Source organism: Anas platyrhynchos, chromosome 3 (assembly GCF_047663525.1).
Source record: "Anas platyrhynchos isolate ZD024472 breed Pekin duck chromosome 3, IASCAAS_PekinDuck_T2T, whole genome shotgun sequence".
Lineage (NCBI taxonomy): Eukaryota > Metazoa > Chordata > Aves > Anseriformes > Anatidae > Anas > Anas platyrhynchos.
The window spans coordinates 22,618,768-22,644,115 of NC_092589.1; the positions used below are offsets into that span (position 1 = coordinate 22,618,768).

A 25,348-nucleotide genomic window follows, 5' to 3' on the forward strand; every position below is an offset into this window, starting at 1 on the left:
ACAAGTTCATTGCTTAAATATAGATTTGGAACTGCACTGATCTCATTGATGATATTACAAGTGATTTTTGCTAGATGAAGAAGACTGGAAGCAGTTCTGGAACTTTAATAAATATACAGCAAATTAAGTTTGTTGTGGAGAAAACTGCAAAATATCTTAAACTAAAATTAACATATTTATTTTTTTCCTGAACTTTGGTACTGTACTTAAGCAAATAAAGAAAACAAACAAGGTAAGGACATTAGATAATCCTTGAGATAAAATCTTTTTGCCTTCCTTAATTCTTTTGTTTTGTGAAAAAGAACTGCTTTACTTTAGTGGCTTGTATTTCTTTAGGTAAGGCATCTTACATTTTGAATTGTACCAAATGTAGAGATGTGGTGAGGATGGAGAGTAAGCCAGGGAGATTCCTGTGAAGTAGGAAGATGCCGAGAATGAAATTTAATTTTGTGGTCTCTCTGTCTCCCAGATAACTCAGAGTCAAGAGATGTGTCATTAGGTTCCCATCAGGTTTATGACTTGTTTCTGTTTTTTTCAAAGACACAAAAGAGAATCTTACATTTAGAGTATGTTAGAAATCTGAAGATGTTTTACAGTGATCACATTGCTCAGAAATGCACAATTGTTTTAGTTTATTACTTTGTTAGCTGGTTTGGAAGTATTCCACAGGGGATAAATATTGTATACTCATACAGTTGAAATCAGTGGGAAAACACGAGATGCAAGCCATCTCTCAAAAGTTGGCTGTGTACTTTTAGAAGGCACTTGAAGACCAAATTTCAAAGGTAATTATGTATTCTAGTCAAATGGAGTTTTGCATTTGGTCTTTCATTTTTGAAAGAAATTGAATGTGTTCCCATTCATTTGTAATGGAAATGTAATGTTGAATCATTAGGTGATATAAATCTTCAAAGTACCATTTTTTCAGTCGTCCTTTTCTTTAATGGAAATTTAAATCAGTAGAAAACAAGAGAACAGACCTTTATTTAGTTGCAAATGTCAGAATCCAATTCTCCTCTATCTAAATCTTATGCAGCCATATCTGCAGAACAGATTTTAAATGCTACCATTCTGAAACACTGAATTGTTTTTTTGTCATTATCTGGTTACTGAAGAACTAACCAAGGTGCAGGACAGTAGTGATTGAGGCCCATTGGCTTTGTGCATGGAAGATGTATGGCCAGAATTTACGTTTCCTAAGCCAACAGTGCTTTTCATTCACACATTGTGAACTTGATTGACTTCACTATTCTGAAAATAGAAAAATAACAGCGTTTTTTTTTTTTTTATTTGACCACTTAGTTTTGCCTTATTATTGAACTGTTTATTCCAGTTGCTAGTCACTGATTAGATAGGCACTTTTGATTTTGATATTAGAAATATTATTGAGGGTGTGCACATGCTCATAGTTTTGCAGTCAGTTTACAACTCTGTCTCCCTGTATTGCATTTAGTTGTAACCATAACTATCAATTTCACCTTTGTAAATTAAAAGAGAGAACTTGTTTTGATCAATTTTACTTTTGAGTACTAGTTTGCAAAATTATTCTCTCTCCTAAAAGATTTAAGGTACTATAAATTTTCAGCTGCAAAAGTAATCCCAGGGAAAAAAATATTTCCACGAGCAGATGGCTTTTGATATATCAAGGTTTTGCCATTTGTTTTAGTGCTTAAAATAAACATTATTTATAAGACCACTTACATTTTGATGTTACTTAATGAGGAATATGCATCATTGATTTGACTAGCTTAAGAGGTCATTTAGAACTTGCCCGTTAACAAGCTGTAATCTGCTGAGCACACAATGACTTTGTTTAAAATTATCTGTTCAGTGCTGATCAATGACAATAATTGTTTTGTACCAATCACTGTTGAAACTTGCTAATTACTTTGAAGGGCATACACATTGTCTCTTTTTTTCCTAAGAATTTTTAAAACATTCACCTTGGAATTAAAAAGAAATATTGTAATAACACATTATACTTCATTATAAAAGCAAACATTTAGAACTTTCACATTGCAAATAAGAACATCATCAGGATCTTTGTGTAAAATGCTCTTTTCCAAAGAGATTAGTCTTCAGTCTTCTAATCTCTGACACAAGTAATTAGTGAAGCAGAAATCTAGCATAAAATAATTTGAGACATAATGCAGTTTTTCTTACTTATGTTTCATTCAGTTGAAGTCAGTGAGGTCATTCTGGACAGAAAGTGGTGTAAATAAAGGTAGAATGTGGCATTTAATTGGTACACTGAGCCCATTGGAGGTAATTATAGCTTTATACAATTTTACCCTTTGTCTTTCAGTTTGAGTTTTGATCCTTTAACCCACAAATATCTAGTTCTATACTTATATCTGTAAGGTGAAGACTGTCAGAAAGAGTTTCAAAGGGACCATAATCCTGCATTAATGAGCACACAGCTATATAGGAGCCAAGTTGCTCTTGTTGAGAAATATTGAAGCCAAACAGAGAAACAAAGCTAAGATCCTTATTCACATGCAAAGGATTTTGCTTAATCCCAGATCTCTGAAGGCATACTCATTCTTTCCTCTTTCTATATCCCTTTTTAACCTGATGCACTTGTGTATGAGAAAGGGAGTTGCAAACACTGAAATTTACTACCACCTTGTGAAAAGGAGCATGTCTAGCATTAACCTTTCTTTCTCCCATGTTCAACTGCTCACATAACTATTATTTATTCATATTGTAACAATGTCCAGAGTACAAACCTTTTTCATTAAAAGCAAATAAGTGACACATAGGTAAAAGGAAATAGCAACTTTTTGTGTTAGTTTTGAGTCTTGTTTGAGAAGATGAGAAATAAATTGTGATGCAAAAAAGGGAAATAGGTGTGCTAACACTAAAAGTAAATATCCTATTATTCCTCATAGCTTTAGTTGATCATTTTACTTTCTTGGCAACATATCACTCAAAGACTTACTGAAAGCTTTTCTGTGATGCTTATTAAATCTTAGATAAAGAGATAATCACAGTTGTACCACCAGGTATCATCAGTTTAGATTAAGTGCCAGTTTTTACTTTAAACAATAGTTTTGGCTTCTGTGATTGAAAAATGGTACCAGAGAATACCAGAGTTTAAAAGAATGCAACCCTTAGACTTCATATAGGCAGCTCCACTATGTTACTGTTTTCAGCTCAGGAAATTGCAGCAGTTGCAAAATTGATACAACTTTTGTCAGTTATCATAGTTACTGGTACAGAATTGGACTGCAATGGAACTGGAAGGAAATTTTGCCTGTTACTTAAGAGCACTCCCAGGACTCGAAGATACAGGCTACGCAGTTGCTGAGTGCAAAGGCTGATTAGAAGTTTGGGCAAGGGGCAGCTTTTTTTCCTTGCCTTCTTCCCAATTCAAACACAATACGATGCTCTTCAAACATATACATTGTGCTCTTTCTGCCTCTTTTACACCATGCTTCTTTGGAATAAGAGATAAGGAAATATAAAGCATTTTATAATGCATCAGACTGAATCCTTTTTTGTGGAGGACACTATATAGTTTCTGTTCTTACTATAATCTCTGGACTCGCTACAGGTAAAAAGGTTTCCTTTTCCAGTTCCTCCCGTTTGGCAGGAGGAATAGTATTGTGTATAGATTATAACTAATGTGTAACAAAGAGACACACATCATCTTACATGTGAGATGAAACAATTGCAATTCGTAAATGATGTTTTCAGAAAGCCTTATTCACTGAGTTACTGGGAGGCTTCCATTCAGTTTAGATCATATCCAGAGCACATAGCAGAGAGTGTAACAGAAGACATTATTGAAGTGGATGATTGAATAAGGAATGTATTCTGTACCTTAGAAAATAGGTACCACTTCTTTATTTTTTATTTTTATTTTTTACCATTCTGGCAGCAGCAGACACTTCTTTTCATTGCTATACTCAAGCAAAAACTGTGGTTTAAAATTTGATATTATTTTTTAATGTTGACATTTAATATTAAATTCATAATACCATTTAGCTACAATATGTTACATCCCACCCACATTTTCTTCACTGAAATGTAGTGGTGCATCTACTTGATATCACTTTTAAGGACATGCTATTCTTTGGGAAATACTACAGACATTTAATATGCATGGAAACTTTCTATTTGAAATATACTAAACAAGTTTTTATTTCCTGTAGATTCAGAAAAGATGGCGTGGATATTATGTCCGAAAATATATCCATAATTATTATGCACTGAAGAAATACCTGGAAGCCGTTTCTGTGAATAATGAGATTGTCAGGTAAAGATAAAAACTGTATGTGGTAAAACATTAATTTCCTTTTCTTTTATTTGTAAGAAGTTTATGGCAGTAATTGAATTATTTATTTGACTGTAGGATCCCTTCCATTGTCAAAAATATGCATATATTTCAGTCATTATTCTCTTTAATTCTTGGCCAGTGTATGTTGTGCCAAAATCTGTTCTCATTTACACAGTTATGAATTCTAACTTCTTTGAATGAACCAGAAATACTTTGGTTTTATAACAGTTTAATTTATCTCTTCACCTATATTCAAAATTCATTGATCGTTGTGTTTTAAATATGGTTTGTTGAACTGCTTTTTTTCCTCCGGTATACTGGAACTAAAGATTTTTTTTTTTTTTTTTTTTAAATTTGATTATTGCCAAATCATAAAAGTATAGATTTGAGCCATAGTATAAATATTAATTGATTTTAATTGTTATTTGCCTTTGCTCAAATTCTCACAATCACTTGGGAAAAAAATTAAAAAGCTGCTGTGCTGGGATCCCTGCTTCTCATGTTGTCTTGTTGGTGACTACATTGTAGAAGGCAGACTTGAGGCTATTTTAGAAAGCAAAGAGGCTTGCTCTGTGGGGAGCATGCCTGTAAAGCAAAAGCTTAGATGAATTCTGTACACATTGGCCTAAGTGCTGGAACAGTCACAGCACATCAGAACCTCTTCAGGCCTAAAGACTCTCTGTGGAGAGTGTGTGGGCAGACTTCAGGCCTTGTGAAAGACCTTGTGTGGACACGGTTAAGGAGAATTGTCTTATGGTTATAGTACAGCTTCCCCTGTTAGAATTCTAGCTAAAACTGTTATTACTGTATGCTCCTGCTGCTACTCTATTTCTCCTGTCCTCTGTCTTTCCCAGTACTTAAGTTGAAAGCTTTCTAAAATAGAGTCTAATAAAATCCCTCTAGCTCACTTGGTGTCCTGGTACGTAACTATTTCTTCAGGTAACAGAGGAAACAAACAAAATACTCACTAGCCGAACTTAAGTATTACTTTCTCAGTGTAAGTGAAAGAGTGTTGCACAAAGTCCATGCAGCTTTTGCTGTACAGAAACCTAGGTCAAATCTTTGCTTTTTGAAATGGAGAAATATGAGGAAGTCATATTTCTGGAAGTTTCATCTAGATCGCATGGCAGGGGCAGTTCAGCTAGAAGTCTGTTATAGAAAATAGCATATGCAAGTTTTAAATGTAAAACACAAATTAACCACCTTTTTTTGAACACTAATTATTAATTTCTATTTTTTTCCACTATTATTGTTGCTGCTGCATCCTCTTGTCATAGTGTCATAACTCCTGCATCACATTGAAACATATTGATAACTGTCTACACATAATCTCTGATTACTGTTCATTTAAATGTATTTTTATGTAGAATGTTAGATCACAACTCGGCAAAGCCAAACTTAAAATATCTGTCATCTCTTCAACAGTACCTTCAAAGAAATCTGTCATATCTTCTTGTTTAGAATTCCTTGGATTTTATTTTTTTTTTTCATCTTGAAAAGATAAAATCCGAGGAAAACTAGTTTAAATCAGGGAAAGTAAATGAAGCCATAACTTTTCTGGTTTAAAACGAAGATTAATGTATGAACGGCAGAGACACAAACTGCTTCTGTGCTCATAATAGTTCTCATTTTGCCTAAGCCTGAAACAAAGCTCACAAGTCATCAGTTAGATTGATCTTTGATGTGTGCAAACAGAACAAGATAGCAAGTAGTATTCTTGCTGTGCTGAATACATTGATGGGAGCTTTGTATTTTATTTCTCTACACCCACAATAGATCTCTGTTGGGTACACGTGATTTTGGAGGACTATAAAAATATTTTTGTGTTTCAGTACTTCCACATGTTCATCAAATTCCATAGTATTTATTTCAGTTCATTAAAAAACATAAGGCATATGTATTGGGTAGGTACTTTAGTCAATAAATACTTTTGTGCAGTTTTTCTTTAACAGATAAGGTGAACAGTATAATTTTAAGTACATGAAAATGTGTCAAAGTTGCTCTGAGCACTTACTTGGCTACAGGTATATTGATATTCTGCAAGTCTGACTTCTGTATTCTGGAGTTCACAGGAATATTTTTCTTTCAGAAAAAAAAAAATCTTTCAGATTAAAAAAATGAAAATAAAAATGAATTGTATGGGGAATTTGATCAAACGGAGAATAAATGTCAGTTCACTTTTAAAAATGTGTCTTTTCTCAAGTCCAATCAAGTATTCCTGCAGTAATTCTTTGCTGGAGTATATTTGAAAACTAATATGTAAATTATCTTCAACATTCTTTTGATTAAATCTAACAGATGCTTAGTGAAGATCAGGTGTAGGCCCTCAGCCAAACAGATTTTTCCTGTCATTGGGCTAAGTTGCTGCCAACTGCTTTGGCCCCAAGGTGGCCCAGAGTAGGAAACACCTACTAGGAATACTGAAGGTGGAGGAGGGGTTCTCTGCATGTTTCCATCCCCATTCATATTAAGTAGAAGAGTATAACTTCATTGTTAATAACCATTTATGTGTATATAAAATTATTGTAACAGTTCATTGTAAAAAACAGTAGGAATTGTCTGAAACTGAAGGACTGTGTTTATGAACTGGCTGTGTTTTATACCATCTTCAGCATTATGGAAATTTACGTGTTGGCAGACAGAGCCATTAATACACTTGTGCACTTAGATTAAGCAGCTTTTGAGTGTTTCACACCTCCAGAACACCACAAAACAACAGAAGCATGATATGCAAAGCAATGCAATTGCTTTCTCATTTGTCTTACAGTTTCATTCATCAGAAAATATGCTTTAGTTCTGTGCCAGTACCAGTATAGAACCTAGTTTCTCCACAAATAGTACTAGAACCACAGTAAAACGGAAACCGATTTTAAAAACCTGGGTGCTATAAAAAGAAAGAAAGAAACAAATAAAAAATACACATTAAAAATTTATCACTCAAAGTTTGTTTAAACTGTATTCTTTCTGAAATTATGATGCAGTCCTAATCTGTTTCTCAATCTTCTATAAAAATGATGATAGAATTTTTATTTATCAACAGCTACTTGAAATCACATTGCAGGTGCTCTCAAGGTACAGTTTTAACCTGTTTCCAGAACCAGGACTTGTGCTTATTTTTCTCCTTTTTCATTAAGGAGGAGGACATATAAAATTACCAAACACTTGCTTCTGTCTAGGAAAAACTTCACAAAAGTTACTGTGGAATTTTGGGTGTTCTGTTAGTTTAAAACTCAGTATGCTACATGAATTACTGAACCGAGTTTGTTGCCTTCTCTCTCCTCCTTCTACCTCCATTTTTTTTCAATGCAAGACACTTCTCTTACTAAGGGGTTTTCTCAACCAATAGCCACATCTTTACCATTCAGCTTTAATACAAGCCGTCCTTATTTAATAGCTGCCCTCATTTAGTAGCCAGACCTTTATCATTTGTCTTTACCGTGAAAACCCCAGGAGAAAGTAAACTTAATAGAAGCTGCCCCAGTTTAAAGCCATAGAGGGATGTAATTAAGTTTAACAGAAATTGATTTAACAGAAATTGACCTAAAATATAATTAAATAATAATAGTCATATTATGTGTGAGTTTGCACACCTTAACAGACTGTTTATCCTAACTTAAGGCGCTGTTTTCACATGAACTAAAGATAGCTGTCTGTTTTAGCTCCCAGACTGGCTGAAGAATGGAGAGATCTTCCTCCAGCACTCTCATTACTTGCCACCTCTGCAGAACCAATAGGTTTGATGGCTGTGGGTGTCCCAAGTAGAGTCCCTAGTAGCTAAGTTAAGAAGAGATTTAGAGTCCCTTGACTAATGACAAAAGAATGAATTTGAACTCTAAACTCTGTCTACATAAGGATGTACTCTTTTTTTTTTTTTTTCTTGACTTTTGCACAGTTTAGCTTCAGTGTAACTTTGAAATGAGTTTCTTAGTCCTGAATTCTGATATTCCTGCAAGATTTCACAAAATCACAGAATGGTTAAAATTGGATGGGACCTATAGAGGTCATCTGATCCCAACTCCCTGCTGAAGTAGACACCTGGACTAGGTTGCCTAGGACCATGTCCAGGTAGCTTTTGAAGATCTCCATGAGAGAGACTCCAAAATCTCTCTGGGCAACCTGCGCCAGTGCTCTGTTCATCTGCACAGCACAGAAGTGCTTCCTGGTGTCCAGGCAGAACCTGTTGTGTTCCAGTTTGTGCCCATTGCCTCTTGTCCTGGCACTGGACACAACTGAAAATAGCATGAAATTAGGAACTTCCAAAACAATCAAGTAGGAAACACAGTCTTAAATATTTTTTTCTCCCAAATTTTGCTGTTTAGATTTTAGTAATAATTCTACATCTATAGCACCCATTTGTACTCAGTAAAATACCAATGCATACCGTATTCTTTCCAAATATGGATTAGTTGGATGGTTGTATACATAAATGCATACATTAAAATAAATTCCTTTACTTCTCACTGAAGTTAGTGTATCTCATTTTGAGGAGAAATACCTTGTTTTGAAACATTCTTAAAGCTACATCCAACATCTCTAAGACTTGGTAAAATAGTAAACAATGGGAAATATGCCAAAAACAATTAGCATAGACTATGACTTCATATGATGCATTAGGATTTTGTTTTATGTGAAACAATTTCCAATCCGTGATAAGCAAATGGACATCACTTCACATAAATTAGCATGCTGGTGCCATTATATCAGAAGAATTTATGGATAATGTCAGTTGCCCAACAGTGTGATTAACTTACGGTTCTTTGACTAAGGTTATCTACACGGTGGCCTTTAAACTATAGTAAAGCAACTTTGCTATATGTCAGGTGTGCAAGTAGAGATAAGATTTTGGGATGTAGTGCTCCATTTGCTGATGAATGGCACCATTTAATTTTTTTCCTAGGTACAGAACTCAGTAAGATAGCACTATCAGAAAACTAACAAAGCAGTGGCAAGGTGCTGGTGTAGGGGGTGCTTGTGTAATCAAGGCAGGTAGTTCAGCTTTCTTTGCTATTGAATAAACACTGACTTAAAGGTAGCAAACTAGGACCTGAGTCTAGCTCTAACGAGCATTATAGTGTATTTAAACACTGTTATGATTATAAATCATGAATTTCACACACTTAGAGGATTAACACCAAATTTTTCTCTCCGCTGTTGTTAGCTTTAGTAGTGAAAAGACCTTGAGCGTGGCCCTCAATTGTGTGATTTTCATCCAAGTTTGACTAGCTGTTGTATTAGTGGGTTTAGCACCTCAGTCATTATAAAAGCTTCTTAGTCTTCTGGTATTGCCAGCAAAATAGAGAATGCAAAGTGATAAAAATCACTTCGTTGTCAATACATATATCCATGTCTTTTATGCAGTCTAGTTTTTTATAATATTGTGAAATATTATGTGAAATACAATACTGTTATGTGTTGCTGGTGATCTAATGCAATGTTTAGCTTTCCTGCAAATATATCTGATCTTGTAGAACTGGAAAAAGTAAGAGCATGGAGCTTATTCTTGATTACTGGAGCATTACTGAGGCCTATTTACTTTTAACATGACAAGCACTTTGCTTCTTAAAACTTTTGAGGTATTGCTGTTTTTCATAAAGAGGGCTTGAAATAAATCATGGGTTGTCATACTAATATGAGGAGAACTTGCTCAGCCTCCATCTGTCTGCTTCTTTCTGATAAAGATAAGTCCAGGTGCTGGCTATTTTCTCAAGTGTCAAAGTGTTTTGAAGAATGTATATATTGTCTTATAATTCAATTAAAATGTTCCTCCTCATTGACTGCAGAAGCAATTGATTCTGTAGTCTATTTTCAATTAGTGCCAAAGCCTTTCAGACAGCTCCTTGGAGTTCTTGCAACAATAAAAAGCTCATTTTTGTAATGTTGTCTTTCGCTTCATGTTTAATTAACTAATTTATCTTCAACACATCTTCTTTTGCTTGTCTTCAAAGATATCTAGAAGAAACACATTATGCTTTTCAACTTATCTACCTGTATTAGAATTTTCTGAATGTAAATGTATCCTGTTAGCTTTCTTTGGGAGATAGAGAAACAAAAACAAGTGCCAATTATGCTTTCTTTCATTTAAATATTATTTTTGAGTGGTAGTACACAGAACTTGAGCCATCTATGCCTTTCCCAGAGGACTTTAGGTGTAACTGCTAGATCTGGTAGGAAGCTTGGAACTAAAATCCCAGATCACTGAAGATCCCAGAGTACTTCCATGGCTACAAACCTGATGTTGTTAGGATGTTAGGATATAAAAAACGAGTTATCAGAATCCTCTTTGTGATAACATATTTAGTTATATTATCTACAGTCATGCAATTTGTGATTGTTGTTTCTTCTTAAATTTTGTTGTCCATAAATACAGCTTTCTTCACAGATTCAGAGCATAAAAAAACTGTGAGAAATCAACCCATTTTCATGTCTTCTGTTCACCTACCTTTGTAGATATTAACACATATCCACATATGCATATATGCTTTTAGACAACTTGTATGCTTTTATTCCTGTAGGTTTTTAATAGTGCATTTTGCAAACCAAGACATATTAGATTAAGTTTTTGTCTTTTTAGTTTGGTCATGAAATTGAAATGAACTGGCTAAAGCTGTAGAGCAGGCAATACCTTGCTTTAACTCCATAGGAAAGCACTTTCTGATTGTACTGAGGTTACGGTAGGAGCCATTATAATTACAAAGTAAGCTAAATTCCCAGTGCAGATTCAGCTAGAAACACCTCAGTTGTACCTTATTCTATTTATGTGTGTCTTGAGCAAGTGATGAAGGCAGTCTTACCATATTTTTTAGCTAGTTCTGTGTAATATAGATCAAGTTTTTCAGATAAGCATAAATAATATAAATAACATAAGTAATCAGTTAGACTGTGGTCTTTAAAAATATGAAGGTTGTTTGTTTTTTTTTTTTAGTTTTATTTTTTTTGTACAGCACTAAGCACCACATTTGGACTAGTAGCTTAAACATTAAGCTTTATTTCACCTGTATTAAAAGAAAAAAAAAATAATCTGAGTCTGTAGAAAGACAATTTAGGTCCTGACATTAACTCATTAAACCATATTTATTTTGAAAGTGGTCTGTTAAAATTACTGATAGCTCATAAAACATTTTCTACAGGCTGACTAACCTTAGCATTTTGTATTCTCCTACATACGCAGGCTTTACTCTCTTATGTTTTGTCTGAAGCAGGATCTTGCTGTAAAATAAGTAGAAAAGGGGAAGAGGTACAGTTTCATTAAGCTCTAACATATCATTGACTGTCAGGTAGGTCTTGTTATGCTGTCCATCCTCATTTAACTATCCCACAAGATCTCTTAATGAAGTTAAGCCCCAAGTTCACTCCAGTAATTCTGTGGCAAGAGTTTGTGCAATGTAACAATTCATCACTTGTCAGGAAGGCACTTTTAGTTTATACATTTAATAAGGGCATCCTCTAGCTTGGTTAATTAGAAGTGAACAGTTTGCATATTTACTAAATGCGGAGTGTCATTGCCACCACGGCCTATTGCCTACATGAATTATTTCTCTATCTGCAATAAACAGCTGGGTAATTATTACTGCCATAATCAGATAAATTCCCTCTGTAAGGCTTTTCTTACATGGCAATTCTTTGAACTCATCCAAAGCTGAACAAAATTTATGAACTCCAGCAGCTAGGACACTTTTTCATAGTGTAGTGTCCCTGTTCCTTATTTCAAGGACATGTAGAGTATCATAAATATTGTGTAAATTAGGAGGATAAATATGATTACCTAAAGATTACATATTAATAAACTTGATTTTCAAAATATAATTCTCAGGTTGTAACTGATTAAATTATAGCAGTTCTGGTTTTATCTAATTGTAGAGACATGACAGGCTATCTATATACAGGCTATACCAGGTTATCAGGGAAGAGCTCTACCACCTGAAGACTAAAGACTTGTGAGAAAGTATATCAATATTTTTTTTCATGTGCATTTCGGAGAACTAGTCATTTTAGGTGTCTAGGTCATTAGAAATATGACAAATTTTATGTGCCATTTACTCAACTCATTTGAATAATTTCTTCTCTCATTATAAAGAGGTGATGGTGTACAGTTCAAAAACAAAGCATAACATTTTCAGTTCAAAAACAAAGCATAACATTTAAATGCATGAATTTGTTACATTAAAAAATAGATTTTTTTTTGTTGTTGTTGTTTGCTAAAGCAATTTGTGTACAGAGTTAAGTAACGAAGCTTGCTCTATGCTATTCAAATAGTCCAGGTCATATGTGAGGGTGTGCATCTACAGATACGTCAGTGAGTACTTAGTTTTCACATACATCTTTTCCAGAACGTGTTGGATTTTAGCTTATTTTTGTGTTCTCCAAAGAAACAAAAGAAAATTGAGACACCTTTTTTTTTCTTTTTTTTTTATTAAAACACAGCAGTCCATTTAACACCACAAGTTTTTTTTTTTTTTTTTTTTTTTTATTATGATGTAAGATACTGTAACTGAGTGAAACTAAAAATTTACCATTAACCTGCTCACTTACTTCATAGCTCATTATTAAATAAGGAGCATAGCTCAGAATTTTACAACATATGAGCATTTTGAGATGGCAGGTATATTAAGGACTACCAAACTAAATAAGGTGTTCTTTCAACTGCCTTACCCAGTGAGTGACTTCTGAGGTTAGACAGCATTTCTCATTTCACATTTACATGAGAGAAGTAGAAGCTACAATGGTGAATCCTTTGAAACGAACCACACCACAGTTGTGTTTGTTCTTAGAAGTGTGGTATGTAACCATTTGTATTTTTGCAAATTCAAGACCTATTTTTCACTGAGGATAGCTTATTGATATTTCTTGGATTTTTTTTTTTTTTTTTTTTTTTTTATGGTGGCAAGTCATCATCTTTTCTTTAGTGTTGGTAATATTCTACAAAGTCTCACAAAAACGTGTGAGATACAAAGCAGTATATAGCCTCTTATCATCACTTTGTTGTGTTTTCCTTTATTTTTTTTTTCTCTGAAGAAAGGCCTAAATGACAAAAATTGATAAAAAAAAAAAAGAAGAATGAATACTTTTGATTTATTACTTTTAGATTATCTAGATCAGCCACTTGTGCTATCTAAGAGTTCTCTTAATTCTGAGCTCACTCAGATAAACAAAAGAAAAAAATAATTTTCTTATATTTTTACAGTCTAGAACAGTAAAGAGGCATGACATATACGTGGCTTTTTTTTTTTTTTCTCCAGTGATGCTCATAGTAAATTAATATTCTGAATCAGATGGTCTAGTCTGACTTTAGATCTACCACTAATATCACATCCATCAGTTTATAACAATATTTTAAAAAGCACAATAAGGTTTGGCTAAAGAAGATCTAGTTTGATTTAATAACATCAAAAGATAGAAAATACCCTTTGTATTCTACTCCAGGAATTAATCACCTTTGCCATTCAAAGTATGTCCCAAATTTCTCCATTTAATTGCTTTCATTTCATCTTTGAACCGTAGCATCTTGTTATATCCTCCTCTACTAGTCTGAAAACACCTTTAGTATCCAGAATCCAGACATTAATATAGCAACCTTTTAGTTTTCTTTTTGATAAATAAATAAAAATAACATTTTTTTTTATTCTGATGTTTTTTCTGTCAGTTTATGTATTGTTTTATACACCTTTTTATCATAGTCATAAAAAATTTTTCTTCAACTCTGTGAATTGCACTTTACAAGTCTTGCATGCAATTTGTTTGTTTGTTTGTTTTAAGCTGTGCAAAACATTTTCCTATTGTTATCCCCCTTTCAAATTCTTCAGACTCTTCACCTTGTAGGGATAATTACATGAACCCATTAAGCTGTTTATCCTTGACAGTGAAGCTAAATCCCAGTTCTTTTACCTTGAACTTCATGGTTCCTTCTGCCTTCAAACCAAAACAGCTTGACAGTGTTTAAAGCAAACTTTTTCAACTTTTTTTTTTCCTCCAGGTGGGCTATTATTTTCTTGTCTGATTTACTAGCTGATTGAAACAAAAACAAAAACAAAAACAAACAAACAAAGAAATTTACAGCTTCATCTAGTAGACACATCTGATCTTTCAGGTGCATGGCACCAAAAATGATGCAGCACTTATTAGTGTACTTGTACTTGGTGGTGGGAGGCATCACCATCATATAGCTTTGCAATGTATTTTACTCAAGAAGTCAGATTAAAAATTATATGTTTAGATATAGACAATAGAATCTAAACATTAGAAGTACTCCTTAGCATGAATCCTTTAGGATAGCTCCTTTAGGATGCCTAAATCTTTTACTGAATGTACTTTGTCTTATAAAGAAGAAACCAAATTTCAGAAAATAAACTGAGTGTCCTATTGCCTAAAAAATGCATATTTTTTGGCATGTTGATTACTTCAATGTTTTTAAGGCAACAAGAGATACGGTATTCTAGCATTTTTAAAAATTGGTATCTAGTCGATAGTTTCAGATCCCTCATTAGCCCCTGCTGTGAAACAAGTACACACACAAAAGTTGCACTACACACAAGTAGCACTGAAATACTTTAAAAGGTCAGATCACTTCCAGAATGATTGCATTAGCTATGTTAAAAATCCAGTTCTTTGTGGTATCTTTCATAATTTTTTATGCTTCATAATGCTTTTGTGCTTTGTTATGCTTTCTATGCTTCAGCTCTGGGGCCCTCAGCACAAGAAGGAAGTATTAGAATGAGTCCAGAGGAGGGCCATGAAGATGATCAGAGATATCACGTCCACTATGAAGAAAGGCTGGGAGAGCTGGGGTTGTTCAGTCTGGAGTAGAGTAGGTTCTGGGCAGACCTTATAACAACGTTCCAATAATTAAAGGCAGAGCTGAGGAGGGACTCTGTCAGGGAGTGGAGTGATAGGACAAGGAGTGATGGCTTTAAACTAAAATAAGATAGATTTTGATTGGATATTTGGAAGAAATTATTTACTCAGAGGGTGGTGAGGCACTGAAACAGGTTGCCCAGAGAAGCTGTGGATGTCCCATCCCTGGAAATGTTCAAGGATGGGACTTTGGGCAACCTGGTTTAGTGGGAGGTGCTCCTGCCTATGGCAGGAGGGTTGAAATTGGATGATCTTTAACGTCCCTTCCAACCCAAACCATTCTATGATTCTATTAAAAAAAAGACATCATAGATGCTCAATTGGTAACACAAACTCTGTACTCAAATTCCATACTTACGGAACTTGAGAAAACCATCACTTGAGAAAACCATCACTGTGAAGTTGTGAGATTTGGCATTACTTCTGTGCTCTGTGTAATGGGTCAATACAGAAAAGCTCTCTCTGCCTTGCCATTGTAAAACCTATTTAATGTGAACAAAATGTTTGCAAACATATGCAAGCTCCTACATGAAACTGAAAAATATGAGTCAGACAGTAGGCCTCTGAGTCAAATTGTTGCTTAATACCCTGAGAAAGAAAATCAACTTGGCTGATGACCTTTAGAAGTTATAATGTTGTGTTTGCTTTTTAAATCACATAATGTTGAATATTGTAATTGTTGCCAAGTACCATATATGAAGGTAAAAGGAATACAGGCACGTCTACATTGTCCTGCACTGCAACAGAGAAATAACAGGTTAAAGGAGTTTGTTCTAGTAATGTGAACAGCTTTACTGTAGCAAAACATAGCAATGTGCTTTCCTCTAGTTACTACTGTGCAGATGGTAGCACATATAATCTTCTGGGAATTGCAGTGCCGAAAGATAAAAAATACTTTCACGTGACATTCATTGTAAATTTTCATTGGTAGTTGTCTATGTTTAGACATCCTCTTTCATATGTTGCTGGAAAATTTAAGAACTTGACTGCTCTCTTAGCAGCTTCGCACTGACACTGTGCTAGAAATGATCACTTCTGCTGAACTGCCATCAGACTAATTTGTGTTAGGAATCTGTAATCCATTCAGGACCAGATTTCAGCTTTGTTACCCCCAGTTACTAATTTCACTGTTTAAGCTTGTTTAAGGGTGATTTTTCCTTGAAGAGGTCAATAACAAGCACACAAGGAATGAAGAAATGTTAAATAGTTGCACCCATTTGCAAAATGAATGCTTGTCCATAGTTTTTTTTTTTTTTTTTTTTCTTTCCTGTTACTGTTAGCTATATTACTATACACCTGAGCATAAGTGAAGTCGAACCAGTATATTTGGATACAGTTCCTCAACCAAGAGAAGCTTCAGTAGTGTTGATGTTCTTATGCTACATCCATAATAAGTAGATTTTAAAATTTAATTAAATCAAAATAGTTAAGCTAACAAAACTTCATTGTTTAAATCACACCATTTACAAAAATGGCTTTCAAGTGCACAGCATTTTGTGCTGCTAATCTGTAGGAAGTAAATTCAGTTTAAGGATTTATATACTTGAGGAAAAATATTTGGACTGTTAATTTTACATGTTTCTGAAAAAATAAATAATTTGGTAGATTTTAAATATGTGTGAGGAAATGTTCTGTATAATTTGATATTGAAACCTTAATTAGAAAATTCTGTATAATAGATTAGGGAAAATAATCCCTTTTTAGTTATAAACTGACTCAGTTACCAGTATCTTCAAAAGCTGTTGTATTCTGTTGAGTAACTGTGAAGCAGTGGAAATTGGAAGGATACATCAGTCTGTTCTTTCCTATCAGCTGATACATGCTGTGTCCTGATCTCCTGATCTACACAAGGTATTCATTCACTGTATGCCCTTCGCTGCTATGTTCATCACATTTCCTGCATAGTGTATTGATCACACTGTGGACCTTGACTGTTGAACTGGTATGTCACCTAATTCCATTGTCAGTGTACGCTATGTAATTACAGGAAGTTGGGCAGAATACGTTCCACTATGCACAAATGATAATGGAATTTTAAGATGTTATGATTTTCTTTCTTTAAAATTAATGATAGAATTTATGGGGTGTTTTTTCACAGTCGCTTTGTTTTTGTTTATTTTTTCATCCTAAGGAGTCATATTAGTTTCATGTTCACTGCACTGCAATGACAGAATGGTAATAGTCCTCCAGATTTTGAAGAGAGATGTGTCATGATTAAGTCGTCGAACAGATTGATATAATTAGTTTTGTGGTAGGTGTTCTAGACCTCATAACCCTAATAACTGACTGCACCATTGAACGTCTGTTCCATTGTAACTTGAGATCAAACATTTTGATCAAGAGTTTCTGTCAGGATGCACATGTGTACTGAGTATTCAAGGGCAGCAAACTGCCCCTCAGTTCCTTCTACTGCCCAGCATTTTCTCTGGTTCTTGACATACTTTGTAAGCTTTAAAAATCTAGGTATATGTGTGCCTGTGCCTACAATAGTGGTAAAAATAACATTTACCTGACTGACATAATTTTTATTTCCACATCAGGTGATTATGTCAACTCAGCCTGCAGAAGTCCAGCTGCTTGTATGGGACTTTAATGTCTCAGGACAGTGGAAACATTCTTTACCTGGCAGACTGGACACCTGCTCAGAAATTAACATTAAGTGACCCTACTCTTTGGAGTCGCTTAAAGTTCCCTTACAAGGATAATCACTTGGGGTTCAGTTAATTTCTCTGTGAGAAAATACTCCCTGATGCAAGGCAGATTGAGATCTGACTTTTTCTTTGCATCTCTGATCTGCAGTCTTCAGGAGAACTCTAGCCATTTATCTCCTTTCATTAGATCCCAAGGAATACTGTTAGTGTGTATTTCAGCTTTTCCTTGATCCTCTACGAATGGCAGTTGCTCCTGTCCCATCTTTTATGTTTATAAAACGGGTATGAGGAGATTGAGGACATTTAGGATACGCATGTGAACACATATTGCATTGCTGAGTATTGTGATTTTGAACATAAAAGGCCACTTGAACAGATACATGAAGACAGCACATACCTTACAGTAATGTAAGTACCCATTTTTTAACAGGGAACTCTCTGTGGTATATGAACACAATACCTTAAAAGAAGTATAAGTATTGATTCTTGTCTGAATCTCTTGCACAGTTCATCAGTTTCCTGATGTTTGCGAGCTGTTAAACCTACTCTCTAACCTTTTAGTTTACTTTTATTTAAACATTCAAAGTGTTGGAAAAAGTAGGAAGTAGCATGCATCTTTATGTTGTGGCAAATCACAACTTTAAAATACTAATCAGAATATCTTTTTTTTTTTTTTTTTTTTTAATATTTTTGCAAGATTCGAGTGGCTCAGCATAAGATGTTGTGTAAAACAGAGCTAACCATTGATTTTTTTTTTTTACTAACAAAATGATTGTATAATTACTTTGAAGACTTTAAAAGTTTTCTTTTACTGAAAATGATGGGATTTTATCATTACCAAGAAGCAAATACCTGTCCTTGTATTAAAAATGCATCCCAATCTGAATGTAAACTAATGCATATATCTGCAATCAGTCTGATGGGGTAGCTCTTTTAATTTTATACTAGCTAATGTCTATCTAACAAAGTAACAATTAATTATAGAAGCACTTTCTGGACCTTTTTCACTTATGTTTTGTTACATTTGGAGCAAATATACTGTGAAATCCTCGGTGTTTCACACAGAAAAGAACAATTTTTATCATTACATTGCCAATGAGTGGTATAATTTTCAGGTATTTGAATAACATACTATGGCAAATATTTCAGAACAAATAATATACTTTAAGAATGGATTTATCACATATTTCACTGGGCAAGGCTTCACAGTTGCAAATATGTCATGTAACATGGTAGTATATGCCATGGTGGAGAGGAGTAGGGGGTTGCAGAGCCTCTCTGCTCTGCTCAGTAAATCTGAACAGGTTAATTTAAATGATCTAGGTGGAAGATGATCAAGCTGTGGCTAACATAAGAACGTAGTACGTGTTTTCTGTTAAAACTCTGCCTTTAAAGCATAAGCTCTCTAAACTACTTTTACATCCCGGGAAAGTCTATATATACTTCATCTTTTACCCAAATAAAATAGGTAAAGTGGAATGATAATAACATGGCAGGTCATATTCTATTCTCGCATACACCAATGTAATGTGAAATCAAGTGGCATGCAGTGGTATATGAAAAGTACTGTCCCCCTAATTTCATTTTCAGTTCCTCTTTGAGCAGGGAGGATGATACATGATCAGGAAGGTAAAATCAATTTAGTTCATCTTCTATGTTAAGGTTGCCTACTGCTGTATTGCAGGAACCATTTAAAATCACGATAACTTTGTACTCTTTCTGGGTACTCTAGAAAACAGTACCAATTATTGATTTTCTCAGATGCCCTTCTGTTTAGTTATTATTATTATTTTATGGTTATCTAATCAAAGGATCACAGAATTCCAATGAAAATGCAAACGGAACGCAATAGTTTAATAAAGTTCAATAAATGTAGGTCAGTATGAATTTGTAAAATGATGAAACTCTATGTAGAATTATGAAAATCTATATTTTGCTGAAATCATCACTTCAAGCCCTTTCCAAAAGTGCCAGGAACAATATTACGTGTGTATTTTTAACCTTTATACAGACAGCAGGAGTACTGTCAACCAAATTTGCATCTCATAGCTGGAACCTGCACTGCTGCCTACTGCATAATGAAGTACCAGACTAAAAATAAGTTACCTTGTCATATGAAAATGTTTTATTGTCAAACTATATAAAGCAAATAATTTTATCGTTAACAAATCAATAACTACTTCACGGATTTCTTACATGTGATCATTTTTAATTGTGGTCTTTAAGCACATGAATTGATGATGCTATGCCTGGTTTCAAATGAAAGAAATATTACCCGTTTCAAAGAAAATGCACTTTATATTACTCAGTATGTTCCCTTTTTGCAAGAAAATTCATGGTAAACTTGTGCTAACAAACGCTGATATTCTTCTGAACAGTTTTTAGATTGTGATAAAGCACCGTATTTGTCAAAATTTACACATATTTCCTCTACAAAGGTATTCAGTAAAATCTCTGTGAAAGAAACACTGGTTAGACTTGTTATGTAGGGGAAGCCAAGTTTGTTGGAAGATGCAGTAGGTGCTGTTAAAATACTTAGATAAGCTTAAGATAATGAAAAAATTATGTGTTAAAATAAATTGCTCTTTTTTTTTTTTTTCTTCAGTTGTAGGTTAGTTTAATAAGCAGTACTATTCTATCTATAAGTCATGCAGAAGGCAGATTATTTATGAAAATAACAAAATTATTAATTAACCTAAAACATGTTTCGCATTTATAGAACTCTTTTTCTCTCAACAAATTTGGTGAAGCTTTAATCATGCAGGCCAAAATGTTTTTCTGTGTTCAGTTCTCCCCCTTCACACTGAAGCATAAAAGGTTTGCTTCCTGAAGCAAACTGCATTGAGAGTCCACAAACAAGAAAGTTATGGATCATGCATGATAGGTAGTATTCCTAATATCAGATAGTCCCATGAAAACATTATTTACTATCGCTGATTGAACTTGAGTGAACAAAGAGAAAGCTGGGCCTAAGCTTAAGGTTTCGATACAAAGGTCATTTAATTTCATGGAATTTTCAATTGACTTTAATGGAAAATTGGATTTGTTTTCTTTGAGCAGGGAAATATGTTGAAGGTGTAACATTAACTCCATTTAGAAGTCTAGATTTATGTCTATATCTCTTGTACACTTTTTTTTTTTTCTGTATAGTAACAGTGAAACCCACTACACAATGCATAATGTGTGGATATTAATCCACTAACAAGTGAAATAATAGATTCATGTCTATTTTTAGAATCTCTGGCTTTGTTGCTGCTATTCAAATCTTTGAAATCCTTGAAAGTATGATAAATAAGACATATCAAATAACTTCAGAATAAATCTATGATAAAACATTTATTCTTTCCAGTCTAGCAATGTTTGCACCACTACATACCTCTTATTTTGTGTTGCTTCTCAGACAAGAATCATTTTAGAAGCACTCTTCCCCAAGACAGAATCATCCGTATATTCTGTACATCTCTACAGAACAGTGTAATGTGTGATAGATATATTGTAGCACAACTGACAAAATGTAAGGACTGCAAAAGTATGTTGAGGATTACTTGTAACTGTTTAAAAACCACAAACTTTTAAACGTGTTAGGGTACAGCATTAATGAAAAGGTGTAACAATCCAGAAAGGATCATGATGATTTGAATGATAGTACAATCTAAAGGATCATGAATTGTATTGAACTTCTACAAGTATTTTAGACATTCTTTCTATTTAATTTCTTTCTTTTTTTTTTTTTTTTTTTTTTTTAATTTTATGTAATGGTTGATTTCTATTTAATTTCAGCATATGCTGAATATTAAGTATACAAAATAATTTTGTAAATTTGTATTAATGATGATGAGAAACATTTTACATCCCGTTATTATTACGTTCGTAACACAAATGTATTCTTGTTTGGAAGATTTCATCATAGTTTGTATTCTAGATAACAAAGCTTCCATATTCACTGTTGGAAGAAGTGCATGAGTACATAAGAACATGAATAAACTCTAATAATATGTTGATAGACAGTTCATCAGCTATAGATAGTGGTAAAGCTGAACAGATGACTGTATTCAAAAAAGAACAAGAAATAGTATTAAATATGTTAAACAGATCATATGCTCTGATATTGAAAGTAAAGTGGCAAAAAATAAAAGAGCAATGTTGATACTATGTGCTTTTTCTGTTTATCTATTTATTTATGAATGATTGATATAGAGCAAAGAGTTTCCAGGTAAAAATGCTTATGTACCTACATGCAGTGACTCTGAAATCTGTACCTTAAGGACAAAGAAAGGTCACCAATCTCTCCAACTCCTAGTTCTTTGTCAAAAATGGACACAGTTAATGAGGTTTGTTTGGTACAGCACAAATTCTCAGACACAGATAGAGATCCCTTCAATGGAAACAAATTTGTTTGGCTTTACCAGGTTACTTAGCGATTAATAATAGCCTTGAGATGCAGGTCAGAAAGGTCATCGTACCCGCTTGCCAACACAATCTAAAATGTGCAGCTAGTCTGGCTCTGCAGGCTTTGAGGCCCCGAAACACTATGCATAAAGTAAAACAGGCTATTTTCCAACTTCTTTTTTCATATTAATAAGCAATTTTCAAGAGAAGGGTGGCAAAATGGGGGCCATGCCACTCTAAGTAATTCATTTATTTTGCAATTTAATCTTATGTTGGAAAAAAATTACACTGCTGCAAAAGCATAGCATGGTGATTTTTAAACGTCAGTGTGCTTCATAAGTAACCTTGTATGAAATATTGTATTAGCAGACTTTAACAGTAAACTGCAACAAAAAATATTTCCAGAGATTGAAAGACGGGTACATGTTTTCCAATCGCTATTTCCTTTTTATTCTATTTTTTCTTGTATGATTGAAATAAAATGTGTAAATACTTAATATTTTACTTATTATAGTTGATAAAAACTTGAAATATAGCATAAAATATATATAAATTCTACATTACAGCTTGCTTTTAAGAATGAAGTTTCAGTCTTCATGTTTATAAAGCAAGTATTGCTCTTTCACATATTTTGATGAACTACTTTAACATTACAATAATTAAAATATTTAGAATAAGTCTGATTCACAGTCTTAAATACACTTCCAGGAGTAATATGAATTTCCAATGGGATATTTCACATTAGCAAACTTATCCACGTGCGTATTTTGACAGGATTTGACCTTCATCTTAGAGCATCTTATTTAGTATCCATTGGAACAAGTGAGACCATTAATGTGGACCTCTCTAAATACTCAGTTTTGATGAAATATTTAAATGATCCAGATATGTGATCAGTGTATTTATCTTTGCTTTTTATTTTATCATATGCTCACATGCTAAACATACAAACAAACAAAAAAAGCCTAGAGTTTACTCACCTAATTAACTTTTAAACAATCTAAATGCTTGACTGAATATTCTTGGTGTCTTTGGCACAAAGGTTAATTTGAACTATCTATTTCGTAATAACAAAAATAACAAATGGTAATCAAACTGGCCTTTTGGAACTGGGTAATAGAATTTCATACATGTGCACTATGTAAATAGCACAAAATTTTGTTTCTATGAAAAAAGGCGTCGAGGGGGAATCTATGACCATTTGTCTTCAAAATGTTCAGTTAGAATCTCCATTCTTTGGAATTGGGATTAGCTACAATTCCTTAGTTTTTGTACAATGAAATCATTTCCTGTGATCTGTGATTCACAGATCCTGTGAATCCCTTATTGAATAGAGACCCATCTGTTTCGATGGCACTGTGTGTTTGTAAACCTCTCCCATGCACTGTATTCTAAGGCAGTTATGTTGTCTCTTGTGGTGTCCTGTACCATTGCTATCAGAGCAGAGTAGAAATTGACCTGTGCAAGAAACCTAATGCTATGGAAACTCCTCTTAAGGACATTGCATGCACAAAAAGTTTACATCCAGTTCTTCTCCAACTGTACGTACTCACAAAAGGCTAAAAGACCCAGGAGTGAATATCAACCATCACCATGTCTGCTATCCTTTTTCAGGCCATAACGTCCTCCTGTTTGCAGATAAGAAGGAAATGTCACAAAGCACTAACCAAAACACAAGTGAACAACTTTTATTTTGATACTTTTTCAAGGAACATTGCTAAATTAAAATAACTTCTGTTAGAAAAATTCAAACTAAAATGACTCTTAAAAATAACAACACAAAGACGCCTATAAATGCAAGTTTATCAAACTATTAAAATACAAATTGACATAATCTTCAAAATAATAACTAAATTACATGAACTAATATACAGTTTAGAGTTTTAGCATTTTAATTCTATTTCTTCACAGTTACATCAACGGTGCTGTGGAACTGAATGAACTGTAATTTTCCATTCCAGTAGTGTCAGTATACTGCTAATAGATAATAGCCGAATGCTATGACACTATAAAAGGGTTAAAGTAAAATAAAACATTATCAGGTCTTTTATTATTGGTGTATAATTAGCAGAGTTATTTTATTGCAGGAATGAACTCCAAGAGTATGCAGAAATGAATGAAAATGAAAGGAGAAAGAAGGACCAGGAAAAGAAAGAAAAGGAAAAGAAATACCAAGCTCGAAAGATGCATTACCTCCTTAGCACTGAGCAGGTTGGTACACCTGTCCCTGACAGCTCATGCAAACCACTTGGGCCCCCAGCCTGACAAAGATAAACTAGCAGGCTGAATGGGACATGACTTGTTGAAAAGATATCACAAAGACACTACTTCGAGTTCAATTTAGTGCTTTTCTGTAGGCAAGAGCAGGTACCATGACTATTCCATGACAGCAGCTTCATAGAGGCAGCATCAGCACTGCTGGCAGAAAGAGTCCAAGTCAGCAGTTTGATCTGCCACTGTGATAACACAACACGAAGGGCATAACCTCGCTTTAAAAACTCATTTTGACTGGCTTATTGTTGTGTTGTTGCACTTGTCAAGAACTAACAAGTTATTAAGCTGAGAAGGGATTTCATTCCCCCCCCCCTCCTTTTTTAATTGAGCTAATGCTGGGACTGGTGCTGTCTTCTGCTTGTTTTTAAGATAGATTGTAAATGCAGTTTTTCAGTGAAAGCTTTTCCTAGAACTGCCTGAATCAGCTTATTTAGAATGATTGTTTTTACATAGAAATGCCTCATAAATTTTAAATATTTACTGATTAATTTGTTTTGTATTGATAAAAGTGATATATTTTTCAAGATTTCTTATGTAAGCTGCTTTGCAGACAGGTGAACATGGCAGTATATGTATCTTATACAAAATTAATATGATTGGTAATGCTCGTGGTTTTGCCTTTTATTATTAGTCCCCTTTTTGTGAACTTTTATAAAAAAAGACTTTGTATCCATAAATGTTTGGTAATTGGTTTTTCTTCACATGAACAAGGAACAACGGGAAATCATGGTATGCTGGTATGAACTAAATACTTGTGGTCTTTTGTTGATTCCTACTCTTCTTGCTTTTCATATCTAATTAATTATAATCTGTGTGTAAGAAATGTTAAAACAGGAAAAATACGATGTTAGTTACTGCCAGAAAATTTAATCTTTTCCTCTGTTTGGGAATCATTTGTAATCTA

General features: G+C 33.9%; 1 protein-coding gene across 3 annotated transcripts in view; it reads left to right on the plus strand.

Moving 5' to 3' along the window:
* The window catches only part of SPATA17 (spermatogenesis associated 17), a 96,217-nt gene that overhangs the window by 14,431 nt on the left and 56,438 nt on the right, over nt 1-25,348 (plus strand). For all 3 annotated transcript variants that reach the window (XM_027453745.3, XM_038176578.2, XM_038176577.2), the window contains 2 exons: nt 4,158-4,261; nt 24,258-24,381. In XM_027453745.3, the coding sequence (XP_027309546.1) occupies nt 4,158-4,261; nt 24,258-24,381 (228 nt within the window). The remainder of the gene's footprint in view (nt 1-4,157; nt 4,262-24,257; nt 24,382-25,348) is intronic.